This window comes from Oreochromis aureus, linkage group 8 (assembly GCF_013358895.1).
Source record: "Oreochromis aureus strain Israel breed Guangdong linkage group 8, ZZ_aureus, whole genome shotgun sequence".
In the NCBI taxonomy this organism is placed as follows: domain Eukaryota; kingdom Metazoa; phylum Chordata; class Actinopteri; order Cichliformes; family Cichlidae; genus Oreochromis; species Oreochromis aureus.
This window is the reverse complement of record NC_052949.1, coordinates 19194622-19214442: the sequence shown is the minus strand read 5'-3', so window position 1 is coordinate 19214442 and position 19821 is coordinate 19194622. Positions and strand designations below refer to the sequence as shown.

At 39.4% G+C, this 19821-nt stretch overlaps 3 protein-coding genes across 7 annotated transcripts in view; 1 reads left to right on the top strand and 2 right to left on the bottom strand.

Moving 5' to 3' along the window:
• Positions 1-547: 547 nt before the first annotated feature.
• Positions 548-4452, top strand: nubp2 (nucleotide binding protein 2 (MinD homolog, E. coli)). The gene is made up of 7 exons (XM_031739290.2): positions 548-654; positions 1096-1211; positions 1399-1597; positions 1872-2026; positions 2293-2403; positions 2596-2665; positions 3122-4452. The coding sequence occupies exons 1-7, from the start codon at positions 621-623 to the stop codon at positions 3259-3261; spliced, it is 825 nt and encodes a 274-aa protein (XP_031595150.1). The 5' UTR covers positions 548-620; the 3' UTR covers positions 3262-4452.
• LOC116319850 (V-type proton ATPase 16 kDa proteolipid subunit-like) lies at positions 4080-11770 on the bottom strand. The gene is made up of 3 exons (XM_031739291.2): positions 11469-11770; positions 6610-6793; positions 4080-5082 (listed from the first exon to the last, which is right to left on the bottom strand). The coding sequence occupies exons 1-3, from the start codon at positions 11542-11544 to the stop codon at positions 4875-4877; spliced, it is 468 nt and encodes a 155-aa protein (XP_031595151.1). The 5' UTR covers positions 11545-11770; the 3' UTR covers positions 4080-4874.
• A 2779-nt stretch (positions 11771-14549) lies between these two features.
• The window catches only part of tbc1d24 (TBC1 domain family, member 24), a 25924-nt gene continuing 20652 nt past the window's right edge, over positions 14550-19821 (bottom strand). For all 5 annotated transcript variants that reach the window (XM_039616571.1, XM_039616572.1, XM_031739353.2 and 2 more), the window contains 2 exons: positions 17600-17846; positions 14550-15585 (listed from right to left, as the gene is read on the bottom strand). In XM_039616571.1, coding sequence (XP_039472505.1) covers positions 15431-15585; positions 17600-17846 — 402 coding nt within the window. In that variant the 3' untranslated portion in view covers positions 14550-15430. The remainder of the gene's footprint in view (positions 15586-17599; positions 17847-19821) is intronic.

The window sequence follows — 19821 nt, the reverse complement described above, 5'->3', positions numbered from 1 at the left end:
CCTACAATGCCTTCACCTGCTGCCCATGAGAAAGATCCTGTTCTAAAGGAGACAGCTTTAACTACTATTTGTTAGTAAAATAAATAAATAAATAAAATAAAATAAAATAAAATAAAATAAAATAAAATAGTTCAGTCCATTAACTTGAATAGTGGATAGAAAATATTATTAATTTTTAAAAGTCATTGAAAAAAGGTAAAATAGACAGTGGACAGAGTAAACAACATTGGTCTTTAGCTGCCTTGCCACAATTTCACCAAATATCGCCTAAATTACTATAATGCTTTTACACAGAAGTATTTTAAACACTGCATTTAATTAAAACGGTTGCTTTCTGATCAGATAACAGCCTCAACCAAAGATAAAAAATTTGGTGTGGTAAGACTTTACATTTCGACCCAGATTAAAATACTCATAATGATCACCATTATCGCGCAGTCACACGGCGAGTTTACGCTGTGTTCTTGAATGTTTGCTTCGCTCTTGAATGCAGCGCACTACCCTTCAGAAACCTATTGGTTGTGTTTAAGGAAAGGCGGGACTTGGATGCAGGATGTATTGTATGATTGGATAGGTGCTGCGTGACGATATCGGAAGTTGTTGCCTCCTGTTCTGTGTGCATGTTTGAGATCAAAAATATGGAAGAAATTAATGGTAAGTCGAAGTTACTAGCGAACAAAATTTTCACGAAGTATTCGCAGATACCTGCAGTTTTTAATTCTCGTGTATTTTGTGTATCGTCATGCGAGGAGACTGTAGTTGACGGTTAATCAAGCCAATTAATTAGCAGAAGCTAACTGAACGTTTCAGATTATGTTTGACTGTCGTTTGCTAAGGTTTAACCACCGTATCGTTCAATACTCAATAAAAGGCCTTCATCGCCTTAGAAAAGTGAATGTTTCTTATAAACATGTATAATTATATAGTTACTGTGCACTGTAACGACAGTAACTTGATGCTGAACTTGTGAACTAGGCTCGTGACCTCCGCATTATCTAAAACCTGTTTCCACATTAGTTAGAGCGTCTCACAGCTTGTTTAAATTTAAACTAATATAAGCTTAATTTATTAGTTTTTTTCTGCTTTTTAAATCAGATGGAAACTTAGCCCAGGTACGACACGTTGTGTTGGTGCTGTCAGGGAAAGGAGGAGTGGGAAAGAGCACCATCACCACAGAGCTGGCCCTGGCCCTGAAGCATGCTGGGAAGAAGGTGAGCTTAGTTCATGTCAATATATGCCACCACGCTGTTATATTACAACACATTATAATGCTTAATTGGATTCATTATTTAAAAAAATGAAGAAATCTATCTATCTACCTATCAGTGCTACTATTTTGTTTTGCCGATTGTGTTCATACAAATGGGAAGCAACTTATTCATGAACCTCTGGTTTAAGGTTGGCATCCTCGACGTTGACCTCTGTGGGCCAAGCATTCCACGTATGCTGAGTATGGGCCGGCCCGACGTCCACCAGTGTGACTCGGGTTGGGTGCCGGTGTACACTGATGCCCAGAAGAGCTTGGCCCTTATGTCCATTGGCTTTCTATTGGAGGACCCAGATGAAGCTGTGGTGTGGAGGGGTCCCAAGAAAACAGGTATCTGCTAGACTGCTTAAATGGCTAATCTGAAAGGCTTGAACTGTACAAGACCTGTGAAGGTTCTCTTCAAGACATCCTCTGAGGTCTTGAAGAGCACCCTGTGCTTCCCAAGAAGCTCCAACCCTGTGTGTATTTACAATACTAAATTTAAGTAATTGTACATTATGATATACTGTTTGCGTCACCAGCCCAGTATTTGAAAATTTTGCTGTTGAGCTCAAGTTTCTTCTACCCTTCATCCTCTCCATGTCTGCATGCGCTTTACCCACAGCTTTGATTGGCCAGTTTGTGTCAGATGTAGCTTGGGGAGAGCTGGATGTGCTGCTGGTGGACACGCCGCCCGGGACATCAGATGAGCATTTGGCCGTACTGGAAAACCTTAAGAAGCACAGAGTGGATGGAGCCATTTTGGTCACCACCCCTCAGGTACATATCAGACTTTGAGACCCAACTTTAAACACACTGAGGCAAGAAAAAAAATATGTGTTGCATAGTAAGGTAAATAAGGACACTGGCCATCACTGCACCTCTGTTGTGTAGTATTCTCAGCAAAGACCAAAATATGTAGTCATACATTCCTTTAATTGGGGTCATTATTACCTACACAACTGCTGGACCAGCTAATGCATGCTAATAAAAGCCCTCTTTTATGAATGACACTCAAAGTAAGTTGGTCATGTATTTTCTTACAGGCAGTATCTACAGGCGATGTGAGAAGAGAGATCACCTTCTGCAAGAAGACAGGTGTACGGATCCTGGGCATCGTAGAGAACATGAGTGGATTTGTTTGTCCACACTGCTCTGTGAGTGAGCCTTTATGCTGCAATTTATTTGTTCTACTGAAATAGACACTGTGCTCATTTTAATATCTCCTCAGTTATTTACTCACCAAACGATATACATTTAGCACTCTTCTAGTCTTATCTCCATTTTTCCCATTTAGTATAACCTGATTTTATTTTAATCATTACTTTTTTTTTCTTTTCTTTTTTTAGGAGTGCAGTAATGTATTCTCAAAGGGCGGTGGTGAAGAGTTGGCCAAAATGACTGGGTCTGTGTTTCTAGGTGAGTCACAGTAGTGAATTACTTGTAATGCTATCATGCAGCCACAAGGTGTCTCAGTACTCTAGCAGGAAGTTTCACTCCTGACCCACCATTCATGATTCTGGGGGTTTTCCATCACTTCCATGCTGCTTAAACAGTGGACCCAGATGCTTTGTTCAAAGGAATGATACATAATCAATAGGTGTCACTCAAACGAATAGATCATTTAATAATTTCTCCTGACTGCGTACCCACTTTGTGTGGAAATCAATAATGCAGTTAGATCAGCTTACCAGTGGCACTGAGTCACCAGCTTTATATTAAAGTGCTATATAGCTTTAGCCAGCACACAACTATAGCACATTTCATCAATGACTAATTTGAGTTTCACTACTGACATAGGATGCTGGGATGTGTATTAAGAGTTAACCTCATGTGGTTCATGTAGGATCAGTCATCTCTTCTCACTCATTTCAGGTTCTGTGCCATTGGATCCTCTTCTCAGCGCCAGTATAGAGGAGGGCAGAGACTTCGCAGAGTCATTTCCTGATAGCGCCACCTTCAGCGCCATTAGCAGTATTTCGCAGACTTTGCTCAACAGCCTACAAACTGACTGAGACAGATTTTGCATATTTGTGCTGTGAAAACTACATGAAGTGTTGAATTCCTGTCTTGTTTAGTTCCAGCCTTATGTAACCATTTACTGATCATGCTGGTAGTATCTTATCTCTGCTGCACAGCAGACTTTGTGCATATCTGCTGAAGCTGCACTTGTTGTGGTTTGAAGATTGACGGCTCTGAGCGCCAAAGAAAGCAGGAAGAGATAACTACTGTTAACAACTCGCTGACCTTTTTTTTTGTAATACGATGCAAAGCTGTGCTGTCCAAGAGGCTTTAAACGACAGTAAAATATGGAGTACTGAAAACGCTACAGTCTGTGTGTTTGGACGCAAGTCAAATCTAAGTTGGAATCTTCTTTAATTCAATTGTGAAAACATTCACGTCGACACATCAGGATAAATTCAATACCAGTGATAATACAGGTTTGTCGATTGGTGCTTCGGTAAAATGCGTCAGCAGCAGTGCCATTTTCAGAAAACGGACTCCAGATCAAATTGGTCAAGTCCATGTAGGAAACTAGGTCGAATCTTGCATGCTAATCTCCCTGGATTCTTGTTACATCCTACAACACATCTCCCAAACACCATTTAACCCTCATTTTTTTGCAATGATATATTATTTGCATCAAATCTTGATTCTTGATCTGGATCATGATCTTCTGAAACCAGCCTGCGCTTCAGGTTCATATTCCAACAGCAACAAAACACTAAAACCCATGCAGGATTCTTACGGCTGGAATGTGGAAGAGATGAAGTACATCCACGGATGAGGGGAGGAGAAGGGGGCAGGTGAATAAGATGGAGAGGAGATGAAATGTGGAAATTACACTTGTGAGACCCCAACACAGGGCACACACACCTTTAATGCAAACAGCAGTACTACAGGAAAAACACTGAAGTTTGAGAATGTTCGCGTAATGATTAGAATACAGCTACACATAAAACTCCCACTCCACCAGCAACATACTAAAGGCAATCTTAATTATTAAACCGAGAATTACATCCAGAGGAATTCCAACCACTTATCACGATTAACCCACAGTGCATTAAATCTATCTATATAGATATTTATATGTCTATATATTTATATATGTATATATCCTGGGGAATTAAGAGACTTTTGCTGCATTAAACAGTTCAAAGAACAATTTCTTATAAATAAAATCAGTGGGAAAAAAAAAAAAAAAAGATCTTTAGTCCATACACATTTCTCTTTACAAATAGATCCTCAAGATTAATGCAGAAACTGTGTCAACTCCCAGGCTGATATGGGAGGAGAGAAAAAAAAAAAAAAAAAAAAAGCTGTGCGGCCCTTTGGTCAGCTCTCTAAGACCAGAGGCCAAGCTGGCCTCAAAGCCTGAAATAAGTGGAGGGAGAAAAGGAATCTTCATCATACAGTTGTTTTTAAACACACGCACACACCCACACACGAGACAGACAAATCACTACATTGCGCATTTACAAGTTGACTATCAAATTGGGACGACTGTACACATTGTTGAGATAAGACCATATTTATGGAGCCATTTTAATTTATTTTTACCCCTCCTGCATCACTTCTTTCATCTTGCGTGCCAAAATCCCCTGCCCAAACCCATCCTTCTCTCATTTTACCCTTTTGTGGAGAGGATGAGAGCAACAATAAGCCCATAGAGACCCAAGACCTCAGCAAAAATCAAAATGAGGATCATGCCCACGAAAAGCCTTGGCTGCTGAGCTGTGCCCCTCACGCCCGCGTCGCCAACAATGCCGATCGCAAAACCTGCTGCCAGCCCGCTGAGGCCCACGCTCAGCCCAGCTCCAAGTTGGAGGAAACTCCTGCACAGAGAGAGACAGACAGTGGTCAGCACAACCTTTGAAGTTGACACGAGTCAGAGCATCTTTAAGATTAATGCGACTAATCACAGCCTGTCATTCGATACAAGTCCAGTCACCCGATAAACTGATATTTCTTTTTCAAGCTGTAACCAATGCAACATTTTATCCAATCACCAACATGTTCATTTGATTCCTCCCCCCTAGTTACGGAGTCGTGTCTGAGGCTGCTGTTTATATCCCAGTCCAACATTATGACTCATTCCCCATTTTTCAATTAACAGACTTTGCTTATAGCAAGGGACTCGATAGCCCAGGCAAACATTCAGAGCAGCTAAAAGTCTGATTAGTTTAAGAAGATCTGATGATACTGAGTAGTGAAAGTCATTCTGAAATTTAAAAAAAGTAATGTGATATCCAGAAGGAAAAAATAGATCATGTGGTGTTCATCTCCAGATCATTACACCTTTCCATTGTGTAGGAACAAAAAAAAAACCAAAACAAAACAAAAAAAAACCCTAACAACACTTTTACTTCTTTAAAAAAAAAAAATAAAAAAAAATAAAAAAAAATAAGCAGTTTCAGTAGCTCATTACTCTTTCTGGTAAGGCTCACTGCATATGGCCATACTGCACACTGCCCATACTGTCAGGGATTACACTGAATAAATGAATTAAGGTAGAAATCAAGGATGTTTGGAACATAAATACATTTCAAATATTTCTTAATATTTATAAAAAATATGGAGTGTGAATAATTGTCTGTCTTGATATGTAATCCCCGCAATAGATTGGCGATCCTAAAACAGGTTGCTACGGAAAAATGTGATATCCGACCTGCCAGCGAAGGACTGCTGGCTGGTGCTAGGTGAAATAGGCTTACAGTGCTGGACTGAAAACTTGCTTGTGATTGATTTGGTTGCTAGCAGGTTGTCATGGTTGTCCAAGGTTCAGGTGGAAGAGGCTGACTTCTCTCCAAACCAACTACTTTCCAAGTGGCAGTAAGGCTGAAAAGTGCGAAAGAAACCAGAAACGTCTGCACTTGTTCAAGTTTTACCACCACTTGGCTCCTGGTTGGCAATTGTTTGCAGAGAAGTCTGAGTTGTTCATGCAAATTATGGGAAAATGCAGCAACCAAAGCAATCATAAGGAGGCTTTTGGTGCAAATGGCCTTTTCCACCTAGTGCCTGGCAGCAATTGCTTATTAGCTGGTTGAATGATACATTTTTTTTTTTAATTAATAGTGACTGAAGGTCATCTTTATAGTTGTGTGACTTGGCCTTAGATAATGAGGGGACATGACACTCTTGATTTTCAGCAGGAATTTTCTTTGCCCTATTCACCAACCCAGAACTCATTATTTTGAGCGAGATTAAGAGAAGCTCCTTTAATGATTGAATAATCCAAATTAGAGTGTACACAATGAAATCCGAATTGTGTAAAAGCAGAACTGGACAGTCAGTCTTTCAGAAAGAAAAAGAAAAATTGCAAATTGTGCATCTATAGAAAATAACTTGTCAGGCGAACTCACTTGTAAAGTGACTGCTTCTCTGCGGTGTTGTTGGCAATCAGCACTGCTACTACCAGGCCGTAAATGGCTATGATACCCGCCATGACCACGGGGATGATTGACTTCATGATGAGCTCTGGCCTCATCACAGACATGGCAGCAATACCTGTACCGCTCTTGGCTGTGCCATAGGCTGCTCCCAAGGCTGCAAGGAATGACAGAAAAGATAACGAGTTAGATAAAAAAAAAAAAAAAAAAACAGCAAACTAGAGCACACAAACTACAATGCACAGGTCACAATGGGCTGGCAGACAGATGACTGAACCCAGAAGGCACAGCTGAATAATGAAGCAGAAGCGAAACAGGAGATGGAGCAACGACACAGCTGTTAGTTTCTGTTCCCTTTAAAAATCCAACATGGCTCTACTTGGGAAATTTTCCCCTTCAAATTGAAACTGATTAAAAAAAAATTTCTACTAATACAGATTTAGGCGATTAAATATGTATTCTCATTCTGCCAATGTTATTTCAGAATTAGGCTGCAGAGCTGTACATATCACACTCTGAAGAACTTTGGGCTTCAGTGCACACAAAAAACTGCAGTGTGAATACATATTTATTCACAACCCTGCAACATCTGCTGTGTACCATCTCTAGCCTGTCAGGCTGTAAAGTAATGGGGGACGTAGAGAACAAAAAGCTTCACCAGCAAATTTAGCTCTGCTGACCTGTGACGGCACCGTCTACGTCACACACAATCAAGTCTGACGGCAGGAGCAGAGTAAAAGAGAAAAATCAATAGTTGCCTGCTCCGAAATTAGAAAAGCGTAGTATAAACAAATATAGAAGAAAAGGCATCCATTAACAACAAGTCATAATTCTGCCTGACAAAAAAGGTCAATGTGACTCATTTCGCAATATACAAACAAAAGGCTGAAAGTGGAGGGTCAAGAATCAGAGACAGGCTGGTTTGACAAGGTTTCCTCTGTCAAAGGTGTGTGCACATTAATGCAAACCTGTTCATTCACTTCAAAGCAAAATCATGATCAAGTCAAAGCTCTGACCACACACTGCTTAACCACATTCTGTATGAGCCATCATTTTGGCTATAAACATTTTCACATTGTTATTGGGAAATTTTCAGTTTTCACAAATTCAACAATATTGCTCAATACAGCCTTTGCACTCAAATTTTGTTACCAAGCTGGCAAATCCCATGTAATAAAATATTTGAGAATACGGGAGGGAAAAAAAAAAAAAAAAGTGTAAATCTGTAGCCTCTCATTTACGAGGACGCTATGATCTTAGGCTGACCTTGTCATATCAGTGGTGTAAAAACCAAAGCCCTGACAATGTCATTTTCTTGGCTCTCTGTAGCCAACACGCAGATGATGATTAAATCTGAAAAGTCTCTAGTGAGATCATCCTTGGAGACAGCCTGGTAAACACAGCCCGAGGTGTCCTGCACTGTGTAGAGCCTGGAGAGATGGCTTTGTGGTTAGCTTAAATAAAACTAGCTGTGAGGATCTGGCAAACAGATCTAGAGACAGACAGGAAGGAGATTCAGGCCAATCTACAAATGTGCACATGGCAGCCAGCCACATCCCCCCTCACTACTTATATTGATTTAACATCAGACTGATGATATCACTAGAGGTTAAATCACTCCTGCTCATCTACTCAGATGTGTCTTTGTATGACTGGGCACTGTTTTTTGTGAGAATTGCAAGAACCAAAAGAAGTGAGAAAAAGATTGTTTTAATTTTCTTTTTGACTTTGGAGGTGCCAAACTTTCAACCGGTGGTGTAAATTCTTTAAATCAGATGTGACACTGACCGCAGCGCTTCAATATAAAAACTGATTGAGAAATCAGCGATGTTTAAGGCATTTTCACCCAAAGAAAACTATGGTTTATCAATATAAAATGACTTCAGGGCAATATGCTGACACACACTTCAGCCTTCGTCTATTTAAAAGTTAAAAAAAAAAATTCAGCCATCCATTATCAGTGAGTGTAATACATTACGGTCAGTAATATAATGCCTCGACTATTCTTTCTTTGCATGTTTGGCCTCACTCAAGTGTGACAGGTGAGGGCTGATAAACATTCTTATTCTGTCCTGATGATTAAAAGTTTGATGTGTGGCAGAATGGTTTCTACAGTGTTGTGGAAGCAAAACCTCTGGATTTTAATCCTAATCCCCTCATTTTAAGTAAAGAGCTTTTCCTCCTTCCACCCCACAGAATATTTTATGTATGGGATGCCAATATGACGTCTTGTGATGTCAGAGCAGGAGGTGCCTGCAGCTAGAGATGATCTTGCATGCGAAATGCCTACGCAGCAGACAGCCCATCGGTCTGCCATGAATGCGGATAAATGGGGAAGCACTGGCTTTGAGGAAAGAAAAATTCAACATGAGGAAACTGCAATTTCTTCATTCGAAAACCGTTAACCAGTCTTAGAAAACAGGATTTCTAGCTGCAATGTGGAAAGGAAAAGATGCTGGTTGTGAAAACTAAGACTTGCCCTGACCGATATATTGCATCAGAAGCTTGAGGGGAGGATGTCTAGAGCCTACATGTGCCATCACCAATCATCTCTCTCCACGGAAGACAGAAACAACGCAAATGTTAATTAAAGGTCAAGTAACTAAAAATCACTTTCTAAGAATGATTAAGCAGAAAAAAGAAAAATAAGCTTTGCAGGAAATCGAAAATTTACTGCAGAGCAAAAGAAGCAGTTTTCCAAGCTATGAACATGCATCAACCCCACAATCAGTAGGTTGGTCAATCAGGATATAAATCTACATTTGATTTTTATTGGTTCTGCAGAGAGAGAGTGTTGTGGTGATTTATGAAGGAGGAAAAACAAAGAATGCTGCCACAGGAGAAGTGCTACTTGTCCCACAGATTATAACACCCTGTGAGTATCACCTGTTCTTAGCTAAAGATCACTAAAACAATTTATTATCACCTGACACCACTGCTGCAACTCACAGCATGTGCCAGCAAGACGCCAAGCGCCATTATTAAAAAGCGAGGCATCCACTTATTTCAGCAGATGTGTTCAAACATTTTAAAATATTCTTTTGTAGGAATCTTTAGCCAACCCCCTAAAGTACGACATGCTGAGAATAAACTTAAATTGCAGCCACTATTTTAGAGCTCATGTACACTGCAGTGATTGATGTCACAGGTGCACAGGCAACAATTCCTGTTAATAAAACCACAGAACAATTAGACTGCTCAAAGCTGAAGCCTGATTCATAAAAAGTCCCCATTTTCGTGAAAGCACGAGCCGCCTTTCTTCTCTGCAATGTCCCACTTGTTACTCTTTCATTATCACGAACTAGAACCTCTTAGGCTATCACGGCCTTAAAAATCATAATAAATATTTCTAACATGGAACAATTACATATAACACATGATTAATTGCTGGGCATTATTACTTATTACTTGCAACCAACATATCATATTTGAATCTGAATTGCTGCAGCTCTTGAAATCTCAAGATGATGAGGTCTGAAAATGCCAACTTTTCACAGATCTTCAACCGTCTTGTGAGGTCTTGGAAAAAAAAAAATAGTGGAAAAAACGTATCAACAAGATAAATATGACAGAGCTTCCTCAGGCCTCGAGTTACAACTCTGTAAATTGGTCAATTAGTGGCTTGGTGGTTTTACAATCGTGCTGCAACAGTTAACTTTGTCAATGTGAAATTATTTTTGAAGTGTGGAAAAACATTACTGCCGTGACACCAAATTAAAGGAAGAGAAGTATTAAATTAGGAAATACTCCATAAAACAAATGTGACCTGTAATAAAAAAAACAAGCAGGTATCAAAGTTCACTTTTTATATTACTTCCCACTTTCCATCTTAAAGCCCTGAAACCAGTCATGTTGAAACTGAGTTAACAATGACTTGATATCTAAAACAGTTTCCTGCTGACTTCTTAACTTTAACATTCTGAAGTTAACGTGTAAGAAGATGAGTACCCAGATGGCATTTCCAAGTCAGAAGGCTCATCATGTGATAATCATGTGATCTTGTGTCATTCCTTACAGCAATAAGGAAGTTAACCAGCTGATCCTGGTTTCCAATGCTCAGTTGTAAGAAAGACGTTTTCAACCAATGAGCAACTTCAATTACACGCCACAAACAGGACTCAAACCGTTTATGTATTGCGAAAAAACTCGAGCTTCACGAGTTTCACTTTCTAAAATTACATCCTTTCTTATACAACTCCTACAACCTATTATTCAACACCCTTGTAGCCTTAATGCAGCAGGGTGGCATTTTACAGGAAAGTGGCAATCAACCCAACATGCCTAAAAGAAGCACCCTAACAAAAGGCCGTGTTAGGAGTGAACCATATTACAACTCAGTCTCATAATATTACTTTATTTGAATAAAGTATTGGCACGATCGTAAATATGTTCGCATCCCTTCCCCTCTCGTCCGTTTTGCTTTAGACAAAACAGGCTAACGCCAGAGCTAACTTTTGTAGTCGTCATCAGCTAGCCAACTAGCTTTGACTAGTCCTCGCAGTCTCGTGCTGAAGCGGGAAGGCTAGCTGTGACAACTGTATTTACAAAAAAAATACAAACTAAAAATTAGCAAGTTGGGAAAAAGCCAAAAATCACTGGCTGCACCAGCGAAGTCTAAATAAACGACTGCTCGAGATTAGCTTTGCCACGATAGCCAGGATAGCGAACGGCCCTCACACAGCGAGCTCGGAAAGAAGTACTATGGCTGAGATCGCCCCGTTGGGACGCATGCACACACACACACACACACACAAAAGATTAAGCTGCAAAAGAAAACAGCGCCACTGGTTAAATAATAATTGACATATGAAATATAATCCTTTTATAATTACCGCTGAACACCATCGCCGCAGAGGCACCCATCGCTGAGAAGAACGGGGAGTACTCGGGGCCTTCGTTAGTCGACATTCTTTCTCACGTTTTACGGTAAAAAAAATAAAATAAACTAAATATACAAAATTAATTATATCTGGTGAGTCAAAAAGCGCACTTCACGAAACCTGTCGAAGGCCACGGAATTGAAATGCTGAAGCGACTATACTAAGAAGAAACGTTCTTGTCGCCTAACCTAACAGTGTAAACGAAACAGTCACGACTCCTGCGATAAATACCCGGCGCAGCAGTACAAAATGGCGAAGCGGAAAATATCACCTGACTGGCCGTACGGACAAAACCTATCACTGACAGGGTGACAGGGGGGCGCAGTAAAAAAAAAAAAAAAAAAGGTTAATGATTCACTGTTCGACACAGACTGTTTACAAAAGAAAATGTACGGGTTTAAAGCGATGTTTTAATGACGTAGTCCGAGGAAAAACAACGTTTTTGTTCTTTCTTTTCACCTTTTTTTTGAAGGTCACCCCTATTGTGCTTCACTTTGGTATGCTCCGCTGCAGGCTTTCCCTTTGATATCTACATTTAATTCACCCTTCTGAAGAATTAGGACGAAATGATGGGTGAAAGCAAGGGATATCTTATTTATTATTTTCTACACCTTGCACCCGGGCTAGGGCCATTCAGTGGAAGATGGTTTACAGTCAAGTGTGATATGCAGCAGTTTACCACATAACAGTGGGAGAATCCCCATTTCACTGAGATTAAGAAAGAGGAAGGGGTCATGAGAGCTCGGACCCCGAGGTAGAGATGAAGAATGTCTGCATGTGTGACTCAGAGAGAGCTTGTGCAGTCCCCATGCCTCCTCCTCCTCCTCCTCTTCTCCCATCTATTCCTCTTATCCTGCTCAATCTGCATTGCCTAGTCAAGTCAGCACTACATGCAGGCCCCCTCCCCCAGTGCTACTGTAATAGCCCCATGACTCGTGATGCCATTTCTCCACAAGGACCACAGGCCTCCTTCCTTTCGATCACTTTAACTGGCCAGTATCTTAGTAAATCAGGGGTATAAAACAAGATCAGAACATTTGGAGATGGGGATGATGTGTGTGTATGTGTGTGGTGATGCTGCTAGCAAAACGGTCACTATGAATGAAATGACTTTCATTTCTGTTTTCTCTTTCTCTGGTGCTTGACTGAACACTCATTGATCGGGGGAGGGGGGAAGAGAGAGGTGTGTAGCATTTCAGCTGAGACTGGATTATAGTGTTCATACTCAGAGCCTATTTAATAGCATGCAATGTGATAGTCTACATACCTACTTCCTTGATTCCTGTTTGTTTTGAGTACATGGTAATGAATGTGTTGTAAGGAGAGCATACGCTATAATTTATTGGCTCATGTCTGGAATTACTTTTAAGGAAGGGAAAGAGGGAACTGTGAGAAGAAGGGCATCATGAAAAGCACCATGAAACGTTTGCTCCAAAGTGTCAGTGCACACTGTGATCCTATATCTTTCAGTGACTCTGCTCAGTTCCACATATGTTATATGTCATAGATAATGTAAGAATTGCCCTTTATATAACGGATAACACTGAGATACCCAGACTGGGATAATGGGTTTTCATTAACTTACATTTAAATTTACATAAGAAACAAAAATCCTCAACATCATTTTAAACACACACACACACCCCAGTACCAGCTTCTGCAATATTCGGTCTTTGAATCAGATCTGTATTCGTTGGGACCTCCTCAGCCTGTGTCTTAACCCACCCACTCACTAAGCCAAGCGGCAGGGGTGGCGGTCAAGGAAAAGACCCGTCTCAGTGTACTGTTAAACACTTAAGCATCTTATTCCTCGAGGCTAAGAAGCGTGGTTTTTCAAGGAGATGCGCCAGACCAGCATCCAAAGGAGCAGCTAAATATAGACGCGCATGTGCGATTAGCAGAGTGTGAATCCTGAATGGAGAGCACAGCCTTGGTGAGACAGAGTCAATTCCACTTACTGTAAAAGAAGGAATTACTCCACTCCTTCGCCATTTAAGCTGCTGCATGTCTGCAGATACAATCTCTGCACACACACACACTGCAAATCAGTTTGTGCTTTTTTTATTTATATGACTGCACTGACATTGATCGCTTGCACATTGACATGCCAAATAAAATCTCTGATAAATAACCAGGTGTATCAGTTTCCACAGCTGTGAGTCGGTGGGTATGCATGATTCAAATACAGCAGGCTTGGGTTCTCGGTTAGGTTTGATTGAAATGTGGCATGGATCTCTATGAATTGAATTCTGCACCGCAGCTCACTACCAAGATATATTTATAACTATATCTGACTCATATCTGCTGAATTTTTTCCAGTCATGCAGCGTCAGTGTCAGCTTCCACAAAAGAGAGACATGGCACAAGACAGCCAAACGAAAATAGACGTGGTGCGTGTGTGTCTGAGCAATTTATTTGTCATTCTTAGTAGTTTAAAGCTGGAGCTTTACTACACATTTATATGCAATTTGCAAGAACTTAATTGCTGCTGAGGTGGATTGAAGGCTTATAAAAAAAAAAATCCCTATGTGACATGGCTCTCAGTATACACTTGTATAACTTTGCAGTCACTTTGGGAAAAGGCTAACTGAAAGTAACCGCTGGGAGTACAGAGCAAACACAAGACAATGTATGGTCAGCTGACTGTAAAGGCATGTGGCACACTTCTGTGACAATCTGAGAAAATGCAACTTTCGCTTTGCAGGAACAAACGTGACAGATTTGAAAGGATTATAAAGCTAAATCTTCAAATGTGAACTGTGGATAATCTCAGGAGAATCAGGGAGATGCTCTGGAGTTCACTTTTCCTCACTGCAGCAGATGGCTCGCTTCAAAATCATTCTCACTACTAGAAATACTTTTACTTACACCCATTTATTCACTGTAAATTCATTAGTATTACTCTCACATCGAGCTGTTTTAGGGAACTGGATGTTTAAAGTCTGTGTGATGCTATCATGCAGTGTTTGGACTGCAGTGCGTGGGTGAAAACGCCCTCAGTAACAAGACAAAATGACAATGATAACACAATGATGAAAGCTTAATGCTGTATTTTCACATTTGCAGTTACTCAATTGACACTTTACTGAAGCACATATTCAAATCCACACACACACACTCACACAGAGGCGTGACCCTCAACAACACTTTAGGACACTGTTTGGAACTTCTCGTTACAATCTTTAAACTGGAAAGGACGGAAATAACAGGAAAATGATGTAGAGGAGAAGAAAAAAACACAACTTCATATTCATATACTGCACAAAAGGGAGACAATCATCACAGAGTCAAAGAGAAAGCTGGTGCAAAATGGCAACACACAAATTCACTAGATATTCATAAACATTTACACCATTAATTCATTTGTCAGATCTCCCGTTTATTCACGATATATCAGGAAGTGTGGGAAGATACGACAGGTTCTCTAACATCTAGGTTCTTTTGTTCATCATGTATCACAAACACGGAGACTCGACTTCACACATGCTGTTGTAAACCTCATGACCTGATAGTACTTTAAGGACTGCAGAGTTAGCTTAACAATGAGTTTGGCAGATTGAGATAAACTACAGAACAAAAAAGGACTTAAATTTACATTCAGAAAATCAAATGTTTTTGCTCAGCAGGTTGATCCTGGACATTTCCATTATCATGTCAACAAAATGAGTACACAAATCTAAAAATACAAAAATAAACAGAAAAAAGGAACATTTGTTTGTTCATTTGCTGAAATTTGAACAAACTGCTTAAATAAATTAAAAAAAATTGTAATTCAGAGTTGGATTTGCAGGACGGATGTGGTTTTGTTTGCTTGTCTGTTTTCCACCTACAACACTTGGCTTGACTTCTCATTTCACATGATTAAGTGTTTGTGGATGAATATCTAAGTATGTGTTGCATGTATGTGCTCAGCATTATGAGGCCATGGTGTCCTGGAAGCCCCACACCTCTAGCAGTGAAATCTGGAAGCTCTCTGCACACAGGGGCGGGTTGTCAAAGGTGGTGCAACTGCCAGTGCGCCCGTGGTTCAGCTCAGAGTCGATATACAGAGCGTTGCCGTCGCCTCCTCCTGATCGGACAGAAGATGACAGAGTTTGCATGAGTTACCAACGATCAGCACTTCTTCAAAGAAGATTCTTTTTAATATTAACACTGTTGCATAAACATATAGTGTTTAGTCTTGCGAGCATGTAAAAAGCATGTACACTCACTGGCCGCTTTGTTAGATACACCTGTGCAACAGCTCTTTATCACAAACATCGAATCAGTTTGGCAGCAACTCAGTGTAAGTAGGCATGTAGACATGGTCAAGATTACTTGGTAAAGTTAAAACTGAGAAATGGAATAAGGAAAAAGGATGTTTTAAGTCAATGAATGTGGTCATTGGGCTGGTATGAAACTCAAACTGCTGACATACTGTGATTTTTCTCACACAACCATCTCTGGGGTTTACAGAGACTGGTCCAAACTGCAGAAGCTAATGGGAAGAAAACAGCAACTTAAATATGCAGAAGAGCATCTGTGAATGTACAACACGTGCAACCTTGAAGCAAATGGGCTACAGCAGCAGCACCACACCAGGTGCCATTCCCATCAGCCAACATCAGGAAACTGAGTTTGACAATAGAAGATTGGAAAAAATGTCACCTGGTAAAATAAGTCTTGATTTCTGCTGCAACATTCAAATGGTAGGGTCAACCTGCCTTGTATCAATAGTTCAGGTTGTTGCTGGTGTAATGGTGTGGGGGACATCGTCTTGGCACACTGTGTGTCTTTGACCATTGTTCAAACACCACTGCTGATGGTGTCCTTCCTACTTTATGAGGACCATCTTCTGATGGCTGTTTTCAGCAGGATAAAACACCAGGTCACAACGCTCAAATCACCTCTAACTAGTTTCTGAACGTGACAATGAGTTCACTGTACTTAAACTACCTCCAGGGTCAATAGATCTCAGGCCAATACAGCACATTTGCGTTGTGGTGAAACAGGATTTTCCCAGACAATAAAATATCAATCTCAGATCATAAAACTGCCCAGACCCCTTCTTTGGTTCATTATTCTGTTTAAGTATTGTAATAACGTTATTTATAATGTTTGAGATTGCAAAAAGTCTTTACTGCATGTGCAGTAAAAGCTTTCAATCAAGTGCTATCCTGTTTAAAATCAAAGAATATCAGTAAAGGTCTTTAGCATTACTGATCAGAGTTAGCATAAACCACTTCTGCATCCACACAAACAAGGAGATGCATGCAGTACCTTTAGAGAACCAAAAAACCTTTTCTATGCACAACCTTCATCTCCACTCTGATACAGAGCTGCCTTATAGAGGTGGATGGATGGATGGAAATATAGACAGTATAGGTAGCAAGTCTGGCATCAGTATTGGCTCGATAGGATTGTAACTCACTGAACTGAGTTAAAAATAATTTTTAATAATAATAATAATAATAATAATAATAATAATAATAATAATAATAATAATAATGATGATGAATAAAAATATATTTAAAAATAATGTAAAAGTTAAATATAATCTAAACATTTAAAATATTTTTCCAAATAATTCAAAGAATTATGTAATATAAACTCATATTTATTAATTATGTCAAACATATGTATGAAACATGACACTGAACCTTTTTTATGTTCACTATTATCTATCCATTTTATTTACAGCCTATAGCTTATTTAAACAAAAAAGTGCTTTGGAGACGGGCAAATTTACATTCCAGGTCTCTAAAAAACACAATTTCAAAATACATTAAAAGCTGAAAAGTGTGTATTTTACAGCGTTAACTCATTATTGGGGAAAGTAAAAATCACAATGATTTAGTGGTCATTAAAATGTGTTCAGAATTTGACAACTTGATGACGATTCATCATCAAATCATGTAGGGGAGAGCAGCGTGCTTAAAACAGCACCTGGGTAGAATTATGTACACCTGATGGCACCCCTTTAAGAAATTAGGTGCTAGTTCTTTACCGATTTCCCCAATTATGGGAGAATACAAGTTACTATTTAAAAACACGATTTCAAATGGAAAATGCACATAAAAGACATATTGTCACAGTCCACTCACCCACTATGATGGAGTCAACATTTCCAGCCATGAACATAGAAGTATTCTTAGAGTTCAGGTTGAAGTGGCGGGCAGACAGAAATGGCGACAGCTCTCCAGGAGGTTTTTCTGGCTGCTGTAAGCTATTGCTGTCTGTGATCTGGTCTTCAGATGTCACCGTTTCTTCCTGATTCTGGGTCTTGATGGACGAAGCCAGCTCAGGGTGACGGATTACTATCCACTCGTAACGCTCCATCTCCGGCTTCAGCTAACAAGAGAAACAGAGGAATGCCTACAATTAACAACTACACACCAGAAAACCACACATTAAATGAAGTAACAATAGAACAAAACACCTGTTTTCTTAAGAATCACATAAATTAGTTAATATCCCAAAATGAATCCTGATTTTAACAAACAGATTTACATCATGGAATTTACCATTCTTTAGGAAAAACAGTCTCCTGTGGACAGAAAGCATGAAAATTGGAATTTTCTTCACCAAGCAAATGATTTGATCAACAGCTCTGTCTTCCACCGCTGAGATAAGGCAGCACTGTCTTATCTCTTTAACACAAACGCAACTGTTGCTTTTGGCAGGCTAGCTACAATCTACTGTTTCTGTTTCTTGAAATCCATCATGGAAAAAAGGCACACTACACACACAAGATGGGGGACACTAGAAGTTTGGAGCTATAACATAACTTTTACTTGTTAGAGTTATGGCTTCTTTAAAAATTCTGACTCCTCTAAGCAGCCATCTGGTACTCTGAAATTTTCCCAGAGGAGACACCCAGCCTCAGGGGTCCTCAGTTTGAGATGTAATTAAGAAGCTGGAGCAGTTTTCTCAGAAAATTTTCTTGGATTTCTAGTCATGAAATTTACCGTTCCTTTCAACTATAACAACTGCAAACAAGAAAACTCAGCTTTTTACTGCAGAGCAGCTTCATGATGATTTAGTAGACTCTGGCGTGGCACGTTTACTGTGCCGTGACACCTGCAAAAACGTGGCTCATCAGAAGAAAACCTCTCCGAGTCTACAATCAGAAGATTTCAAATAAACATCTAAATATGGCACATACATTAGAAAACGAATCCAGTGGTTTAACACTAGATTTACTATCCTGCGCAAATTTGCGTAACTTCCCTAAACCCAATACCCCCTAGAATTACTGGCTTTTTTATTTTCTGGTGCAAGTCCCGAGGTGTTAAGCACCCCTGCTGAGATTTTCACAGGTCGTCAGCTTGTTTCTCCTACAGCTTTTGTTGTGCAAACCACCCATTGTCCTTGAGGCCTGGCACATTTGCATTTGCTCACTCAGAGTTGCTCAGATCCAAGGCAGGCCAAACCTCTGTGTTACAACTTTCAGAAATGCCTGATAGAAATGCTTCAACTTACTCATGAGATTTTGACCACATTTTTTGCGGAAGTCACAACTATATTGAATGCACGACCGTTGTTGCCAGCTGCAAGAAATGCTGTTCCCTACCAAGGTTCGTTTCAAAGTTTGAAAGACTTTGAAATAAAACAGACTTGTGTACCCATATATTGTGAATGTCTGTCTTTTGTATGTAGGTTGTAACACAGAGGTTTGGCCTGCCTTGGATCTAAGTAAACAAATGCCAATGTTACACACACACACACACACACACACACACACACACACACACACACACACACACACACAGCAAATCTGCATTTATTTGTCCCACAAGTGGAAAATCTGCATTGTCATTGCAAAAAGTGGACAGAGCTCAGTATAGAAAGTGCACTATACAAACAATCTGGAAACATAAATATGGACACGTGTATTCAAAAAATATTGGTGTGTATACACACACACACATATCTATCTGTCTGTGTGTGTGTGTGTGTGTGTGTGTGTGTGTGTGTGTGTGTGTGTGTGTGTGTGTGTGTGTGTGTGTGTGTGTGTGTGTGTGTGTGTGTGTGTGTGTGTGTGTGTGTATATATATATATATATATATATATATATATATATATATATATATATATATATATATATATATATATATATATATATATATATATATATATATATATATATATATATATATATATATATATATATATATATATATATATATATATATATATATATATCTATATATATCTATATATATCTATATATATATATATATATATATATATATATATATATATATATATATATATATATATATATCTATATATATATATATATATATATATATATATATATATA

Coding starts and splice junctions, on each gene's coding strand:
- nubp2 (XM_031739290.2), top strand. CDS start 621: ATGTTTGAGATCAAAAATATGGAAGAAATTAATG. Junction 655..1,095: donor AAATATGGAAGAAATTAATG/GTAAGTCGAAGT, acceptor TTTTTAAATCAG/ATGGAAACTTAGCCCAGGTA. Junction 1,212..1,398: donor TGAAGCATGCTGGGAAGAAG/GTGAGCTTAGTT, acceptor CTCTGGTTTAAG/GTTGGCATCCTCGACGTTGA.
- LOC116319850 (XM_031739291.2), bottom strand. CDS start 11,544: ATGTCGACTAACGAAGGCCCCGAGTACTCCCCGTTCTTCTCAGCGATG. Junction 6,794..11,468: donor TGCGGCGATGGTGTTCAGCG/GTAATTATAAAA, acceptor CATTCCTTGCAG/CCTTGGGAGCAGCCTATGGC. Junction 5,083..6,609: donor GAGAAGCAGTCACTTTACAA/GTGAGTTCGCCT, acceptor CTCTCTGTGCAG/GAGTTTCCTCCAACTTGGAG.